Source organism: Coptis chinensis, chromosome 7 (assembly GCF_015680905.1).
Source record: "Coptis chinensis isolate HL-2020 chromosome 7, ASM1568090v1, whole genome shotgun sequence".
Lineage (NCBI taxonomy): Eukaryota > Viridiplantae > Streptophyta > Magnoliopsida > Ranunculales > Ranunculaceae > Coptis > Coptis chinensis.
This window is the reverse complement of record NC_141462.1, coordinates 65,737,210-65,751,858: the sequence shown is the minus strand read 5'-3', so window position 1 is coordinate 65,751,858 and position 14,649 is coordinate 65,737,210. Positions and strand designations below refer to the sequence as shown.

The following is a 14,649-nucleotide window of genomic DNA, read 5'->3' as shown; positions in this document are numbered from 1 at the left end:
GAACAACCGCCATCCCCCGGCTGCAACAAAAGAAGGTACAGTTGATCCAACAATGATGTCGGCACTAACAAAAGTAGACACTTCGGTTGACACACCGCATCGGTGTCGCCAGGAAGTCGGCAATCCAAAGATTTGTACCAACAATCGCTGACACTTCGTTAACATACGCATCCGTATTAACAAATGTAAGTCGGCAATCCAAAGACTAGTGCAAACAATGTTGATACTAAACTCGACACACCAGCAATGGTGCCATCGGCGAAGTTGCTACACCAAAGATTGGTGCCAACAACGGTGTTGGAACTCCAATACTACTTCCACCAAAAGAAGTTGGCGCAAAATTCAAAATTGATTTTGACAATGTAGTTGAACCCATTGTATCTTCACCATCGTCAACTTTTTCCATCTACATTACCAAAAGAACCATTAAACAATAAATAACGAATATTATTCAAAATCACAGAAACAAGATCAACATTAACATCAAGTCTAGATATATTGTTAGTCATCGCTTCCCCACCGATATCATCATCATCATCAATATCAAGCACATCAGTAGTTTTATGTACAGGAAGACAAAAAACCTGTGACAATGAAACATCATTCCAAAATATATTATAGGTATTACATATATGTTATTTTAAAAGAAATATTATATAATGCACCGGTTCTCGACTATCAATCTCTTCCTCAATTTTACTTGAGTTATCCCCAGTTTTTTCTTTTTCCTTCTTTTTGGACGATACATTTCTTTTCTTCTTTCTAATATTTTCTTGTCCACTATCCTCAGAGTCATCTCCTTCTACTTTTTCGTCATCTTCACTGCTATCATCCACAATAATATTCTTTCTCTTCTTTGAGCCACAGTAAGGTGCTAATTCCCTAGGCTCATTCAGCAGTCTAGTTTCTATATCATGATAATAATCTACTATATCGTCTGGAAACGAAAGATCATAGACATCTGCATTATGACTAAACAAACTAACAAATTTCTTTTTTATCATCTCGCTGCTAAACACTGATTTATTTGGAAACTTCAGAAAATCCCCTATAAAAAAAATTTAAAAAAAAAAAAAAAAAAAAAAAAAAAAAAAAAAAAAAGAACAATTTAATCAAAATGTGATGCTAACTATTAAAAATTATAATTATAAGAATATTAAGTTTATATCTTACCTGATATATTGTTAGGATAATCAATATCTTCGAACCTCCAATTGCCTTTAATCTTAAAACCATACAATTTCGCATTCTTGTAGTTCGAAGGCATCCCATAAAACCGATAATTCTAGTTGTGATGGTTATGATATCCCAATGCATAACTTTTAGAAGAGGCCTTGTTTTGCCGCAGAGGCTTCAATAACTCAAACAAAAGGTCTGACGACATACTATTTTGATAAACCTTACAAATTCTCGCTACACGGGCAAATATAGCCCAATAGCCAGGAGATAATTGTAAGGGATGTACTCTCCATTGAGCTAATAACTCGGAAACTGATTTCCGAAATGGAACACTACAACCAAGCCAAAAATGTGAAAACAATAATATTATCTCATCCTTTTCACATTTTTGGTCAATATCGCTACCAACATACTCAATAGAAACATCATCTCCAATATCATACTTTGCTCTCAAACTATCAGCATCAATTCCCTTCGCCACCCTATTCATATTAAAATCCCCCTTATCACCCCATCTCCTCTTCAAGTTATAATTCTTCTCCATTATCAACTATTTTCAATACTGTCAAAAAATAAAATAATATCGGTTAATCCTTCTCTCAAAAACAAAGACGAGTTTCTTTGATAATAAGATCTAAACACATGGTTTACTGTCTCGCGATCACTACAGAGATCCAAATCCTAATATACATTCCTCAAAAAAATAAAAAAAAAAAAAATAGTGTGTTAACGTGAATAGAACTAACCTTGCTGCACAGGTAAAACAAGAACATGAAGAAGAAGACAGGAACTTTTATTATTCTCCTCTCAAACCTAACTTTCTCAATCTTTTAATTCTGTGAGTATTTAAGACATCAAGTACTCTTTTATATTTACATTCTAATTTAGAGTATACTAAACCAATAGGACTCTCTTCTCTCTGCTGAAGCCCAATACATCCAACACTTGGTTTCCTAGTTCGCCTCTTATTAGCTTAGTTCAATCATTCTATCCGATACTAATGTGAACCAAGTTCAAATTAACAACCCAACAATTATATAACAACTGCCGACCTATTAATTTTCTTGATTTGCCGATCAAAACTAAAAGTTTGAATTGCCGCTCGAGTAGCCGATCCAATAATGCCGCTCGCATTGTCGCATTGCCGCTGGTGCGATGATCCATAGAATAGCCGCTGAAGAACTTTGAATGCATTTTATTTTTTTTTCCAATTGCATTTGCCTTACAAAGGTAATTCTCGCTTGTTGGTGGCACCCCGGTTAATGTAAGCACCATGTGTGAACTTGGGTCCGTGGTGGTGTCTCACGGTAACAATGGCCACAAGAACTCGGGGAAAGTTGGAGCTCAAATTGTTTGATGGAAAAGCGCCACACTGTTTTCATTGGTTTTGAGAGGTGTGTGTTACTAAGGAAGCCAACGGTTTATAGGGGCCATTAATGGGATTCTAGTATTGAATGTCGGCCAGATGCATTTGCCTTCAAGTAAACTTGATTTGCCGCCGCTCAACAACCAAACTGCCTGCAAATCAATACTTTGAAGCAGGATTACAAAGATGATATCACAAGGGAGGAGGCTGTCCAACTTGCACTTAAGGTGCTCAATAAGACCATGGACAGCACTAGTCTCACTCCAGCCCTGGTGCCTTTGGGATCTGAACTGGAGAGAATTATGGGATCTGTCCGCTTGCTGTATGTGATAATAATTCTGGCTATCAGCAATGCTCTCATTCATCTTTCTATTGCATTATTGGTTGCCTATAATCCCTTTTCCCAACATCAGATCTTGTGAATGAATGCGCAATAGGATTCTCTGGAATCTTATTTTCCATGATTGTTATAGAGACAAGTCTCAGTGGCGCCCAATCTAGAAGCGTGTTTGGACTTTTTAATGTTCCTGCTAAATGGTATGTTTGGATCTTGTTGATTGTATTCCAGCTTTTGATGACGAATGTCTCCTTACTTGGACATTTGTGCGGGATTTTGTCTGGATATGCCTATACCTATGGGTTATTCAACATTTTACTACCTGGATCATCTTTCTATTCTACCATCGAGAGCTCCTCGTTGCTGTCAACATGTGTGAGAAGGCCCAAATTTATTTTGTGCACTGGAGGCAATCCATCTGGTTATATGCCTACACATACAAGTCCAAATTCACCACCCAAGAGTTTGATTTCCAAAGAATATATGGAGAAACCTTTCCTCATGGATGCCACAAAGAGAAACAATAGTTGCTTTCACCAACACAAGATAGCAAGTTCCCATGGCGTGGCGTAGCAAAAGCTGCGACTATGTCCATTGGTAAAAGAGCAATTCCCAATGCCTCTCCCATTGTGGACGGCTTAATCAAGTTGTGCATGGAAATTGGCTTCAAGCGATTGAACAAAGATTATATCAACTGTGTTCAGTAAATTCTATGATCAATGATATATTGGATATCGGTTGTTACGTTGGTGTTAGCACAAGATTTCTTTGGTCGACGGGTTTCCTTCAAAAAAAGTTACCGGGTTGGATCTATCACCTTACTTTCTTGTCAGTAAAGCTTCAAGGAGAAGGAGATGATCCCAAGAAAAATCCAATTAGTTGGGTTCATGCAAATGGTGAAGCCACGGACCTTCCATCCAATTCTTTTGACCTTGTCTCTCTTGCATATGTGATTCATGAATGTCCTACAAGAGCAATAGTTGGCTGGTGAAGGAAGCCTTCCGAGCTTCTCGGCCCCGAGGCATGCTTGCAATAACCGATAATTCGCCAAAGTCCAAGATCCCGGGGAGTTATCACCAAGATTGTTTACACCGATGAAAAAAGCACGTAACCATTTTTGGATGAGTACTACCCGACCGATGTGGAAGAGACAATGACAGAAGTTGGCTTTGTAAATGTCTATTCGACTCTTACATATCCAAGACACAGGACTGTGATGGGAACTGTACCTTAGTAGAGTATCTAATCGTCAACAATGTACATTGTAAACTCTTTTATTCAAAGGAGACATTCTTAAAAAAAAAAAAAACTTCTTTGCCACACGGGCCTTGCCCATGTAACAAAGAGAGGGCGATGTTCCGGCCCCCACAAATGTGGCCCAATATAAGCCCAATTCAATACAAGCCCATGCTTAGAGCCCAACTATAAACAAGCCCATGCTCAGAGCTTAACTATAAACAAGCCCACGCTTAGAGCCCAACTATAAACAAGCCCACACTCAGAGCCCATGCTCAGAGCTTATCTATGAAAAAGCTCATGCTCAAAGCCTACATTCCACGAGCTGACAGTTCTCCCGCCAGTTCTCCAACTTCATCCCACGAAGCCGACAGTTTCCGTTCTCCAACTTCATCATCCTACGAGCCGACGGATGTCGCCTAAGATTCTCATCCTTCGAATCGCGGCAGTTCCTCCCGCCAGATTCTAACTTCATCCCACGAAATGACAGATGTCCCGCCGGTTCTCAACTTCATCCTACTGGCCGACGGATGTCCCGCCAGTTCTCAACTTCATCCTACAACTTCATCGAAGTTCTCAACTTTATCCCACGAGTTGACAGATTCTCCCGGTTCTCCAACTTCATTCCACGAGCTGACAGATGTCCCGCCAGTTCTCCAACTTCATCCCACGAGTTGACAGATGTCCCGGCAGTTCTCCAACTTCAATCCACGAGCTGACAGATGTCCCGCCAGTTCTCCAACTTCATCCTACGAGCTGACAGATGTCCCGCCAATTCTCAATTCATCATCCCACGAACCGACAGTTCTCGCCGATTCTCAACTTCATCCCACGAGCTGACAGTTCTCCCGCCAGTTCTCCAACTTCATCCTACGAGCTAACAGATGTCCCGCCAGTTCTCCAACTTCATCCCACGAGCTGACAGTTCTCCCGCCAGTTGTCCAACTTCAAACCACGAGTTGACAGATGTCCCGCCAGTTCTCCAACTTCATCCCACGGAGCCGTTCTCCCGCCCGGTTCTCAACTTCATTCCACGATCGACAGATGTCCCTTGATTCTATTAACTTCATCCCACGAGGCGACAAATTTGTCCCGCCAGCTCTCAACTTCATCCCATGATTGGGCCAGTTCTCCGCCAGTTCTCCAACTTCATCCCACGATTGGAATATTGGAGAACGAGGAAGTAACTATCACCAATGCTACCTATAAAATCCAACCTTCGTCATTTTTCCGTAACTACGCTTAATCGAGACTTGATCCCAAGCAATATCTTTGGGTGCGTGAGGCAACTTCAAAACCGAAGTCCAGTCTCATCTTTCCCCAATCACCATCTCCTTCACCATCTCCAAAAAAACATTACTTCCAACCCTCAACTGGTGTGTTTTGGCAAATCTTGCTGAAACAATCCTTATTGCTCCGAATTGCTCCGTTTTACCCCTTTTTCTCTAATATTCTACAAAACTTTCTCTTTCACATATAGAATCATAAAACATAACTTACAAACACTATTAGCTCACTAAGATGGCTAAACAAGAGGCATAATCGAGGGTTAAATAGCACTTTTTGAGCACTTATCACTTGTTGCTGAGAAGTATATAATCATCATAGCTTCATTGCAGTGCTAGTGGGATAAAAGGTTTGAATTTATAAGGTTACATTGTTTTTCTGTGCTTAACACTTCGATTCAAGAATGTAACATTGAGCAAAATATGTTATTGAAGCGGCACTATAAGTACCCTGACATTTAGCTTTTGGTATTGTGCTAGTGAGCATGTGATGGTAATTGATGTTTAGGCTGATGGCCGACATATTGGTACATGCTAAATTGCTAACAAGTTCTAATACAAGTTCTAACATGAAGGACAAAGGAATCTGCCCATTCAGTATGTAAAGCTTTTTACTTTATGATATATTCTTAACTAGCTAGGCAGTCTTATATAAATAACACTCAAGTTTGTACTAGCTATATGCATCATTCAAAACATGTTGATCAATTAATTAATACATATTACAATGAAGGAATTGTTTCCAACGTATTCAAACATCTTTGCCAATCAATAAAAGAACAACAAAAACACAAAAACAAACAGATATATAAACGGTACACACAACACATATTGAGAATGGATCAAAGATAAATAGAGTAGAGAAATCAGTATTTGCTGGAAAAAAAATTATAAAACACGACTTTTACATACCTAGTTATTATAGTGCATCAACCAAAAGTGGGAGAAGATGAGTTACGTTGTGGAAGGGTTATCAAGTTATGGAAGGGTAGAGGTGGAAACATAATTTGAGCGACTTTTTCTTCAGCATTCAGTGAGAAAAGAAAACAAACAACTTACCTTTCGCTGAAGGCTGAAAACTTAGTTTTCAGCAGTGCTGAATGCTTAAATTTTTAAAAAAAAAAACCAAACAACCCCTTACATCACTGATTCTGGTAGCCGGGTTAGATGAAGTGAAAAGATTTTTGAAGTGATCCTCAATGGTTTTACCAATTGCGTTGCGCTCCTCTACCCATGTGTCATTAGTTTTCCAGATTTTGTTAATCTCAATGCGATTCTTTTTGACGATAGTCAATAGATGAAAATAACGTGAGTTTGTCCCATCACATTGTAGCATCGTATTTCTAGATTTATCCCTCCATTGTTTTTCTTGGAGTTGGATGGCTTGATTAAGGTCCTCCATCAGGTTTCGCTCGTAGGTGAATTAGGGTTCAATTGGCACTTTCTGATCTCCTCACAGATGCTTTTGATTCGAAAATGGATATTCCCAAAAACATTTCTATTCCATTTGTTTAAATCTCTTTTAACTCTTTTTTGGTTACTGCAGAAACGTTTTAATGTGCTTTCGATATCACATGATGGCAATGTTTTAATGGGCCCATAAACCAGACCAGTAAGCCCGGCCCATTAAAACTCAAAATCCATAAACCCTATAAACTCCCACCACCTCAGTCCTCCACACTTAGGGCTCTTCATTTTTTTTTCCTCCCTCCTCCAAAACAAATAATGTATCTCTACAGTCTAACACTGCAACAGGCAACCGGAATAGTCTGTGCAGCAAATGGAAACTTCACAGGAACAAAAACACAAGAAATTGTAGTAGCCCGTGGGAAAGTACTAGACTTATTACGACCCGACGATAACGGTAAAATCCAAACTATATTATCAGTAGAAGTATTTGGTGCTATTCGTTCATTAGCTCAATTTAGATTAACTGGTGCATCTAAAGATTACATAGTTGTTGGTTCCGATTCTGGCCGTATCGTAATATTAGAATATAATAAACTTAAAAACTGTTTCGATAAAATACATCAAGAAACTTTTGGTAAGTCTGGGTGTAGGAGAATAGTTCCTGGTCAATATATTGCTGTTGACCCGAAAGGTAGAGCTGTTATGATAGCTGCATGTGAGAAGCAGAAGCTTGTTTATGTTTTGAATAGGGATAGTTCTGCCCGGTTGACTATATCGTCTCCGTTGGAGGCGCATAAGAGTCATACCATTGTGTATTCTATTGCTGGGGTGGATTGTGGGTTTGATAATCCTGTTTTCGCGGCAATTGAGTTGGATTATATTGAAGCTGATCAGGATTCTACGGGTGTTTCTGCCAACGAAGCGCAGAAGCATTTGACATTTTATGAGTTGGATCTTGGGTTGAATCATGTGTCTAGGAAGTGGTCGGAACCGATTGATAATGGGGCGAATATGCTTGTTACGGTTCCGGGTGGTGCTGATGGGCCTAGTGGGATACTTGTTTGTGCAGAGAATTTCGTTATTTATAAGAACCAGGGTCATCCAGATGTTCGTGCTGTTATTCCTAGACGGGCTGACTTGCCTGCGGAACGTGGGGTGCTTATTGTGTCCGCGGCTACTCATAGGCATAAGTCGATGTTTTTCTTTTTGTTGCAGACGGAGTATGGGGATGTGTTTAAGTGTACGTTGGAGCATGATAATGATCGCGTGACTGAGTTGAAGATTAAGTATTTTGATACCATTCCTGTTACGGTTTCTATGTGTGTTTTGAAAACTGGTTTTCTGTTTGCTGCATCTGAGTTTGGGAATCATGGCTTATATCAGTTTAGGGCAATTGGAGATGATGCGGACGTTGAGTCTTCATCAGCTACGTTAATGGAAACCGAGGAAGGTTTTCAACCTGTCTTTTTCCAGCCGAGAGGATTTAAGAACCTTATGAGGATTGACCAAGTTGAGAGCTTGATGCCAATCATGGATATGAAAGTCACAAATTTGTTTGAGGAAGAAACTCCTCAGATCTTCACTCTCTGTGGACGGGGCCCTCGTTCTTCCCTAAGGATACTGAGACCGGGATTGGCTGTTAGTGAGATGGCTGTATCTCAGCTCCCTGGTATCCCAAATGCTGTTTGGACTGTGAAGAAGAATATAAACGATGAGTTTGATGCATATATTGTTGTTTCGTTTACAAGTGCTACTCTCGTGCTTTCTATTGGTGAGACGGTTGAAGAAGTTAACGATAGCGGCTTTCTTGACACTACTCCATCGCTTTCAGTTTCTCTCTTAGGTGATGATTCTCTGATGCAGGTCCATCCAAATGGAATTAGGCATATAAGGGAGGATGGGCGTATCAATGAGTGGAAGACTCCTGGGAAGAGGACGATTGTGAAAGTTGGCTCCAATAGAGCTCAGGTGGTTATAGCTCTGAGTGGAGGGGAGCTTATATACTTTGAGATGGACATAACTGGTCAGCTAATGGAAGTTGAGAAGCATGAAATGTCGGGAGATGTCGCTTGTTTAGACATTGCCCCAGTTCCTGAAGGAAGGCAGAGGTCGCGTTTCCTTGCTGTTGGGTCCTATGACAACACCATCCGTATCTTATCTTTAGATCCTGATGACTGTATGCAGATTTTGAGTGTACAGAGTGTGTCTTCACCCCCAGAATCACTTCTCCTGCTTGAGGTTCAGGCTTCGGTAGGAGGGGAGGATGGTGCTGATCACCCGGCTAGTGTTTTCCTTAATGCTGGTTTGCAGAACGGTGTTCTCTTTAGAACCGTGGTTGACATGGTGACGGGTCAACTTTCAGATACGCGTTCCCGTTTCTTGGGATTGAGAGCCCCAAAACTCTTTTCTGCTCTTGTGAGAGGTAGGAGGGCAATGCTTTGCTTGTCAAGTCGGCCTTGGCTTGGGTATATTCACCAAGGACACTTTTTGTTGACTCCTCTATCGTATGAGACTCTTGAATATGCAGCTTCATTTTCATCTGACCAGTGCTCAGAAGGTGTTGTATCTGTTGCTGGGGATGCTCTTAGGGTCTTCACTATTGAACGCTTGGGAGAGACATTCAATGAAACAGTGATTCCGTTAAGATATACCCCACGGAAATTTGTTCTTCACCCCAAGAGAAAGCTATTGATCGTGATTGAGAGTGATCAGGGAGCATTCAGTGCAGATGAACGTGAAGCTGCAAGAAAGGAATGCTTGGAGGCTGCTGGAGGTGAGGAGAATGGAAATGGTAATATGGAGCAGATGGAAAATGGTGGTGACGATGACCCTCTCTCTGATGAGCAGTATGGTTATCCAAAGGGAGAATCAGAGAAGTGGGCTTCTTGCATCAGAATTTTTGAACCAAGGACTACAAGTACGACATGTCTGCTAGAGCTTCAGGAGAATGAAGCTGCTTTCAGTGTATGTACTGTGAATTTCCACGATAAGGAATATGGAACTCTTTTGGCAGTGGGTACAGCAAAAGCATTGAAGTTTTGGCCCAAGAGAAGTTTTGCAGCAGGATATATCCATATATATAGGTTCATAGAAGATGGGAAAAGCCTGCAGCTATTGCACAAGACCGAAGTAGATGGCATTCCCCTTGCCTTGTGTCAGTTTCAAGGGCGGCTGCTTGCTGGGATTGGACCAGTACTCAGATTATATGATTTGGGGAAGAGGAAGTTACTTAGGAAATGCGAGAATAAGCTTTTCCCCAATACAATAATCTCTATTCACACATATCGAGACCGGATATACGTTGGAGACATCCAAGAGGTATAAGTTCTTAGTAGAACTCGCTTTTGTATCTCAATTATTGAATGTTTTTTGCAAAAGAAAATAAAATGACTTCCTGCTGAAATTACTATTCTATTATGAAGATGATACTGGGAGTCTTACTTTTTAATTATAGTGCAATTGCTTATGCATCTATGCTAGAAGAGGCTATGTCTATGATCTCAATTACCATATGTTAATACACAGCTCTTACCCCCTGGGTGACCGTCCATTTACTAAGTGCAGAGTATTAAGATGATATCATTCAATGTTTATACCTCAATTCTACTTTTCCAAATTGTTGTATTAAGTTTTTGTACATATAATCCTTTTTCTCTATTTTATAATGGAGAGCTGAAGAATTTTCTACAGAAGTTCACTATTTGTTAGAAGCAACTTTGCAAACTTTGAAAAGAGAGCTGAAGAATTTTCTACAGAAGTTCACTATTTGTTAGAAGCAACTTTGCAAACTTTGAAAAGAGTTTAAGAAATTGTTGTATATTTTATGATTTTCTACAAAGTCTCCCATTTACTTGTCAAGTTGTTTTTATTTGATATAGCTTCATTGCTAACTGATGTCATTTTCTTTTACAGTCCTTCCACTACTGCAAGTATAGACGTGACGAGAATCAGCTGTATGTATTTGCAGATGATAGTGTTCCTAGATGGCTTACAGCATCGTACCACATAGATTTTGACACGATGGCTGGGGCTGATAAGTTTGGGAATGTTTACTTCATGCGTCTACCACAGGATATCTCGGACGAGGTTGAAGAAGATCCAACTGGTGGGAAGATAAAGTGGGAACAAGGAAAGTTGAATGGGGCTCCCAACAAGGTAGAAGAGATTGTACAGTTCCATGTTGGTGATGTTGTTACGTGCATGCAAAAAACATCTCTCATACCAGGAGGTGGTGAGTGCCTCATTTATGGGACAGTAATGGGATGCATCGGGGCATTGCTTGCATTCACCTCCAGAGAGGATGTTGACTTCTTTTCCCATTTAGAGATGCATATGAGGCAGGAACATCCACCTCTTTGTGGAAGAGATCACATAGCGTACAGATCTGCATATTTCCCAGTAAAGGTAATGTACTCTTCTTGGATTCTCATTATCATATATCATTGCTTATCAACCAAATCCTTCCATATGTTCACCTAGGTATTTCCATATACTCATAACCTATGCAGTTAAAGGTGAAGAAACTAACTAGGTGGTAGGGGTCAGGTCAGTCTAGAAACTAGGCAACGGGCCTAGGCGACTCTAGGCGCGAGCCTAAGAGGCCTTAGGGCAAGGTGATAGTGGTGATCCTAGGAGCTTAGGCGATGGGCCTAAGCAAACCTTTGACTGTATAGCTCGTAAGCATAGATCGGCTTATGGTCATATCAACACTACCACCTATCTTGATGTTTTATAGAAACTGGCATATATCGAAATGTTTTTACTGTTCTGTTATACATCAATTGCAACACTGCATGGTACTGTAGTTTGCAATTGACTCTTTTACTTCTTAGGAGTGTCATTTGTACCCTTCCATGTGTGTACAAAATTTTGTCTCACTTTGTGTCATGATTGGTTTATTGGCCTTACTTTATATCATAAGTTTTGATTTATTATCTTAAAAACCAAGATAATTGGCTACTCCTTCCAAAATCGTTTCCATTGGGCAATGAGATGTATAGGACTATAGGTGATAACGTCCCTCGGTTTTTGTTGCTAACCTGAAAATAGGTGTCAAAGCTAACTGGGTGGGATTCGAAAATACATGTTTTCTGTCCTTTCTGCATTTGCGCTGTCTCCCCCCGCTTGTAGGAGGGAAGCAGCAGCGGAGCCAGGGGTGTTGGCTAACCCTGAGATTTGGGGAAATGTTTATTATTCGTGAAAGTAAAAAAAGACTAGATATGTTTGAGAGAAAACAGCAAAAGTTTAATGCTGAGTGTTAACTTCATAAGATAGTTGTGATGTTAATTGGTTTTTTCTCCTGTATAGCTAAAGGATTAGTTTGTAGAGTTCTTTCCATGTGGCATTCGGGGGGAGTGTGGACATTAATTAAATAGCCTACAAACTGTTCAACCTTATGCAAAGGCTTACGGTAAAAAAAGAAAAATCTTATTATAAGGCACTTGTTATTTGCTAGGTAAGCTATGGCTTCATTAATATTAAAAAAAACATTTCATAAATGTGGATATGTACATAAATGGAAGAACAGGAAAAGGAGGGGAAAAACGAAAAAACAAAATTTACATGTGGTCCAGGGACTGATACAGGAGATTTTAGTTTGGTCACCAGACATAGATTTAATCAGAAAATTGAAAATTTCAATCAATTATAGACTGTAGTAGCATTAAAACACACGAAAGTTTCGAAGAATGTCTGATTTTGATTTAAACTTTGGCCTTTTTGCTGGTCAAAGTATTTAAATTTTCAAAATTCTTTTCTATGTAGTTACCCAAACAGCTAATGCACTAATGAATGCAAAAGTAAACATTCAGCTACGAATCTAGCTGCAATGGCGACTGGCTTAGAACTTTGTCGTAAGTTTTCCCTGTGTTAAATTGTATATTTTAGTAAAAAAAAAAACTACATATTTGTGATTCTCAAAAAAATATTAGTTTTTGCAAAATTGACAATTTATTGTTATTGTTAATCAAGTGTTGTCGTACATCTTATTTTGGGCTAACTCTCAGTTAAAATCCTGGCTCCGCCACTGGAGGGAACAAACAATTGACGTATTTAGGTTAATACTGTACACAAACAGACCGTAAATCCCTATTATCTGTATATTTGGTTGCTGTTTGTTACGTTTATCTGTCCTTTTTCATTGTAGTCTTCTCAGTATTTAGGTTACACTATACCATACAAAACAACAGTGAATCCCTACTATCTATATATTTGTTTGCAATTTGTTATGTTTTTTCTGTCCTTTTCGTTGTAGCCATCTCAGTAATTTGTCTTGTTGACTATTTATTTAAAGGAAAATAATTAAGAGATTCAGAATTAAGTGAAGTTGTTTTTGTGAGGTTAATCAATAAGGGTTGTGAATCTATTTTGCAGGACGTGATTGATGGTGATCTCTGTGAGCAGTTTCCCACTCTTCCTCCTGACTTGCAGAAGAAGATTGCTGATGAACTGGATAGAACTCCTGGAGAAATATTGAAGAAACTTGAAGATATTAGAAATAAGATAATCTGAAGAGGCTTCTGTATCAACTAGTTAAGCGGGAATATTCTGTAACAAGCTCCTTTTGCGGTATTCTTACTTCATGTAATATTATTACTTAATGTAGGATTTTCAGTTTGTGTTGAAGTACCTTTTTCTGCAGTTTGTATTTGACAGAGTTTAGTCCTGAACTCATTCAAAAACATATAACCTTTGACTCCCAGTGGCTCTGAGATCTTTCCACATGTTTTGTTTTAAAGGCATTTATTTGAACTCGTGTCCCAGTTAGTGGATGTCCATGTTATGTCAAACTTATTCTAGCATATAAGAATTCAATTAGAGTTTTACTGCAGAGTAAGGCCAAACTGGAGAACTGCATGGTTTAACCCCTTGCGAAGATTCTCTAGCTCTCTGCCCACTTTTCATGCTCCACCGGGGTGCAGGAAAGACTGTTGGAATTGCATTGGAGTGACCCCTTGTTTTGTCCAAGTAATGAGTAGAAGATGCGAAACAGTATATAGAGCATAGCTGTATGGACATCATAAGTGGACAGATGTATGGGACTCATGGTTCTAGCCAAGACTCGGCCAATTCTAGATGTCATGCAGGTTGACATCCGACAAATGAAATTGGTACCACAAATTTGTTTACCACGTCAGCCGATGGGCTTCGGTCCTAAAAGTTGAGGACCGAAGGCTTTTCCGTGCCAGGTAGGTGTATTCTGTAAGGACTGAGTACAAGTGCGTACTTGGCCCTCCAGCTCGCAGTGTACAGTCCACCCACTACTTACGTTGCGATTTACCTCTTCTTTCCACCATTCAATTGTTATAGTGGCATAGAACTATAGACTATTAGAGTATAGACGAATAGTTAAACAGCTGGTGCTATGCATGGTGTGGTACTTCGAAAGTGCCCGAAATTCACAACAAACTTGTTTCCTAGCAGTTACACAGAGACAATATTACCCATAGTCTTCAAAATATTATCTCCTACCCATGCTTCCATCAGCAAGGAACCGAATATCAGTATCACTCCTGGGTGTTACACTGTAACATTACATACACTTGGAAATTAGAACAGCTGCAAAGTTTCATGATGGAAGAATCCCTCTCCCTAATTCAGTAATAGCAAGTAAACAATCAAGTAAATCAGATTTCATGCCTTCTTAAAAGCCGCTTGACATCGCAGTAAGAACGAAAACTTCTCAACTCCAACTGTTTAGCACCTGCTAAGTAAATCAGTCACAAATCAGAATCAACTCTAGGCTGAAGAACCCTATATAGTCAACCACCAAATAAACAGAACTTGTTAAATTTCTATGTTAGTGGTGATGCTAGGAGAGTTGTGACATTGATATA

General features: G+C 39.6%; 1 protein-coding gene and 1 pseudogene across 1 annotated transcript; both read left to right on the top strand.

Moving 5' to 3' along the window:
- The first annotated feature begins 2,787 nt into the window (after positions 1 to 2,787).
- On the top strand, positions 2,788 to 4,130 carry LOC147488439 (uncharacterized; annotated as a pseudogene).
- Positions 4,131 to 7,084: 2,954 nt separating this feature from the next.
- LOC147488438 (spliceosome-associated protein 130 A) lies at positions 7,085 to 13,514 on the top strand. Its single transcript, XM_086570886.1, has 3 exons — positions 7,085 to 10,132; positions 10,727 to 11,218; positions 13,187 to 13,514. Exons 1-3 carry the CDS (start codon positions 7,130 to 7,132, stop codon positions 13,322 to 13,324), a joined length of 3,633 nt encoding a protein of 1,210 aa, XP_086427012.1. The 5' UTR covers positions 7,085 to 7,129; the 3' UTR covers positions 13,325 to 13,514.
- The last annotated feature ends 1,135 nt before the right edge of the window (positions 13,515 to 14,649 follow it).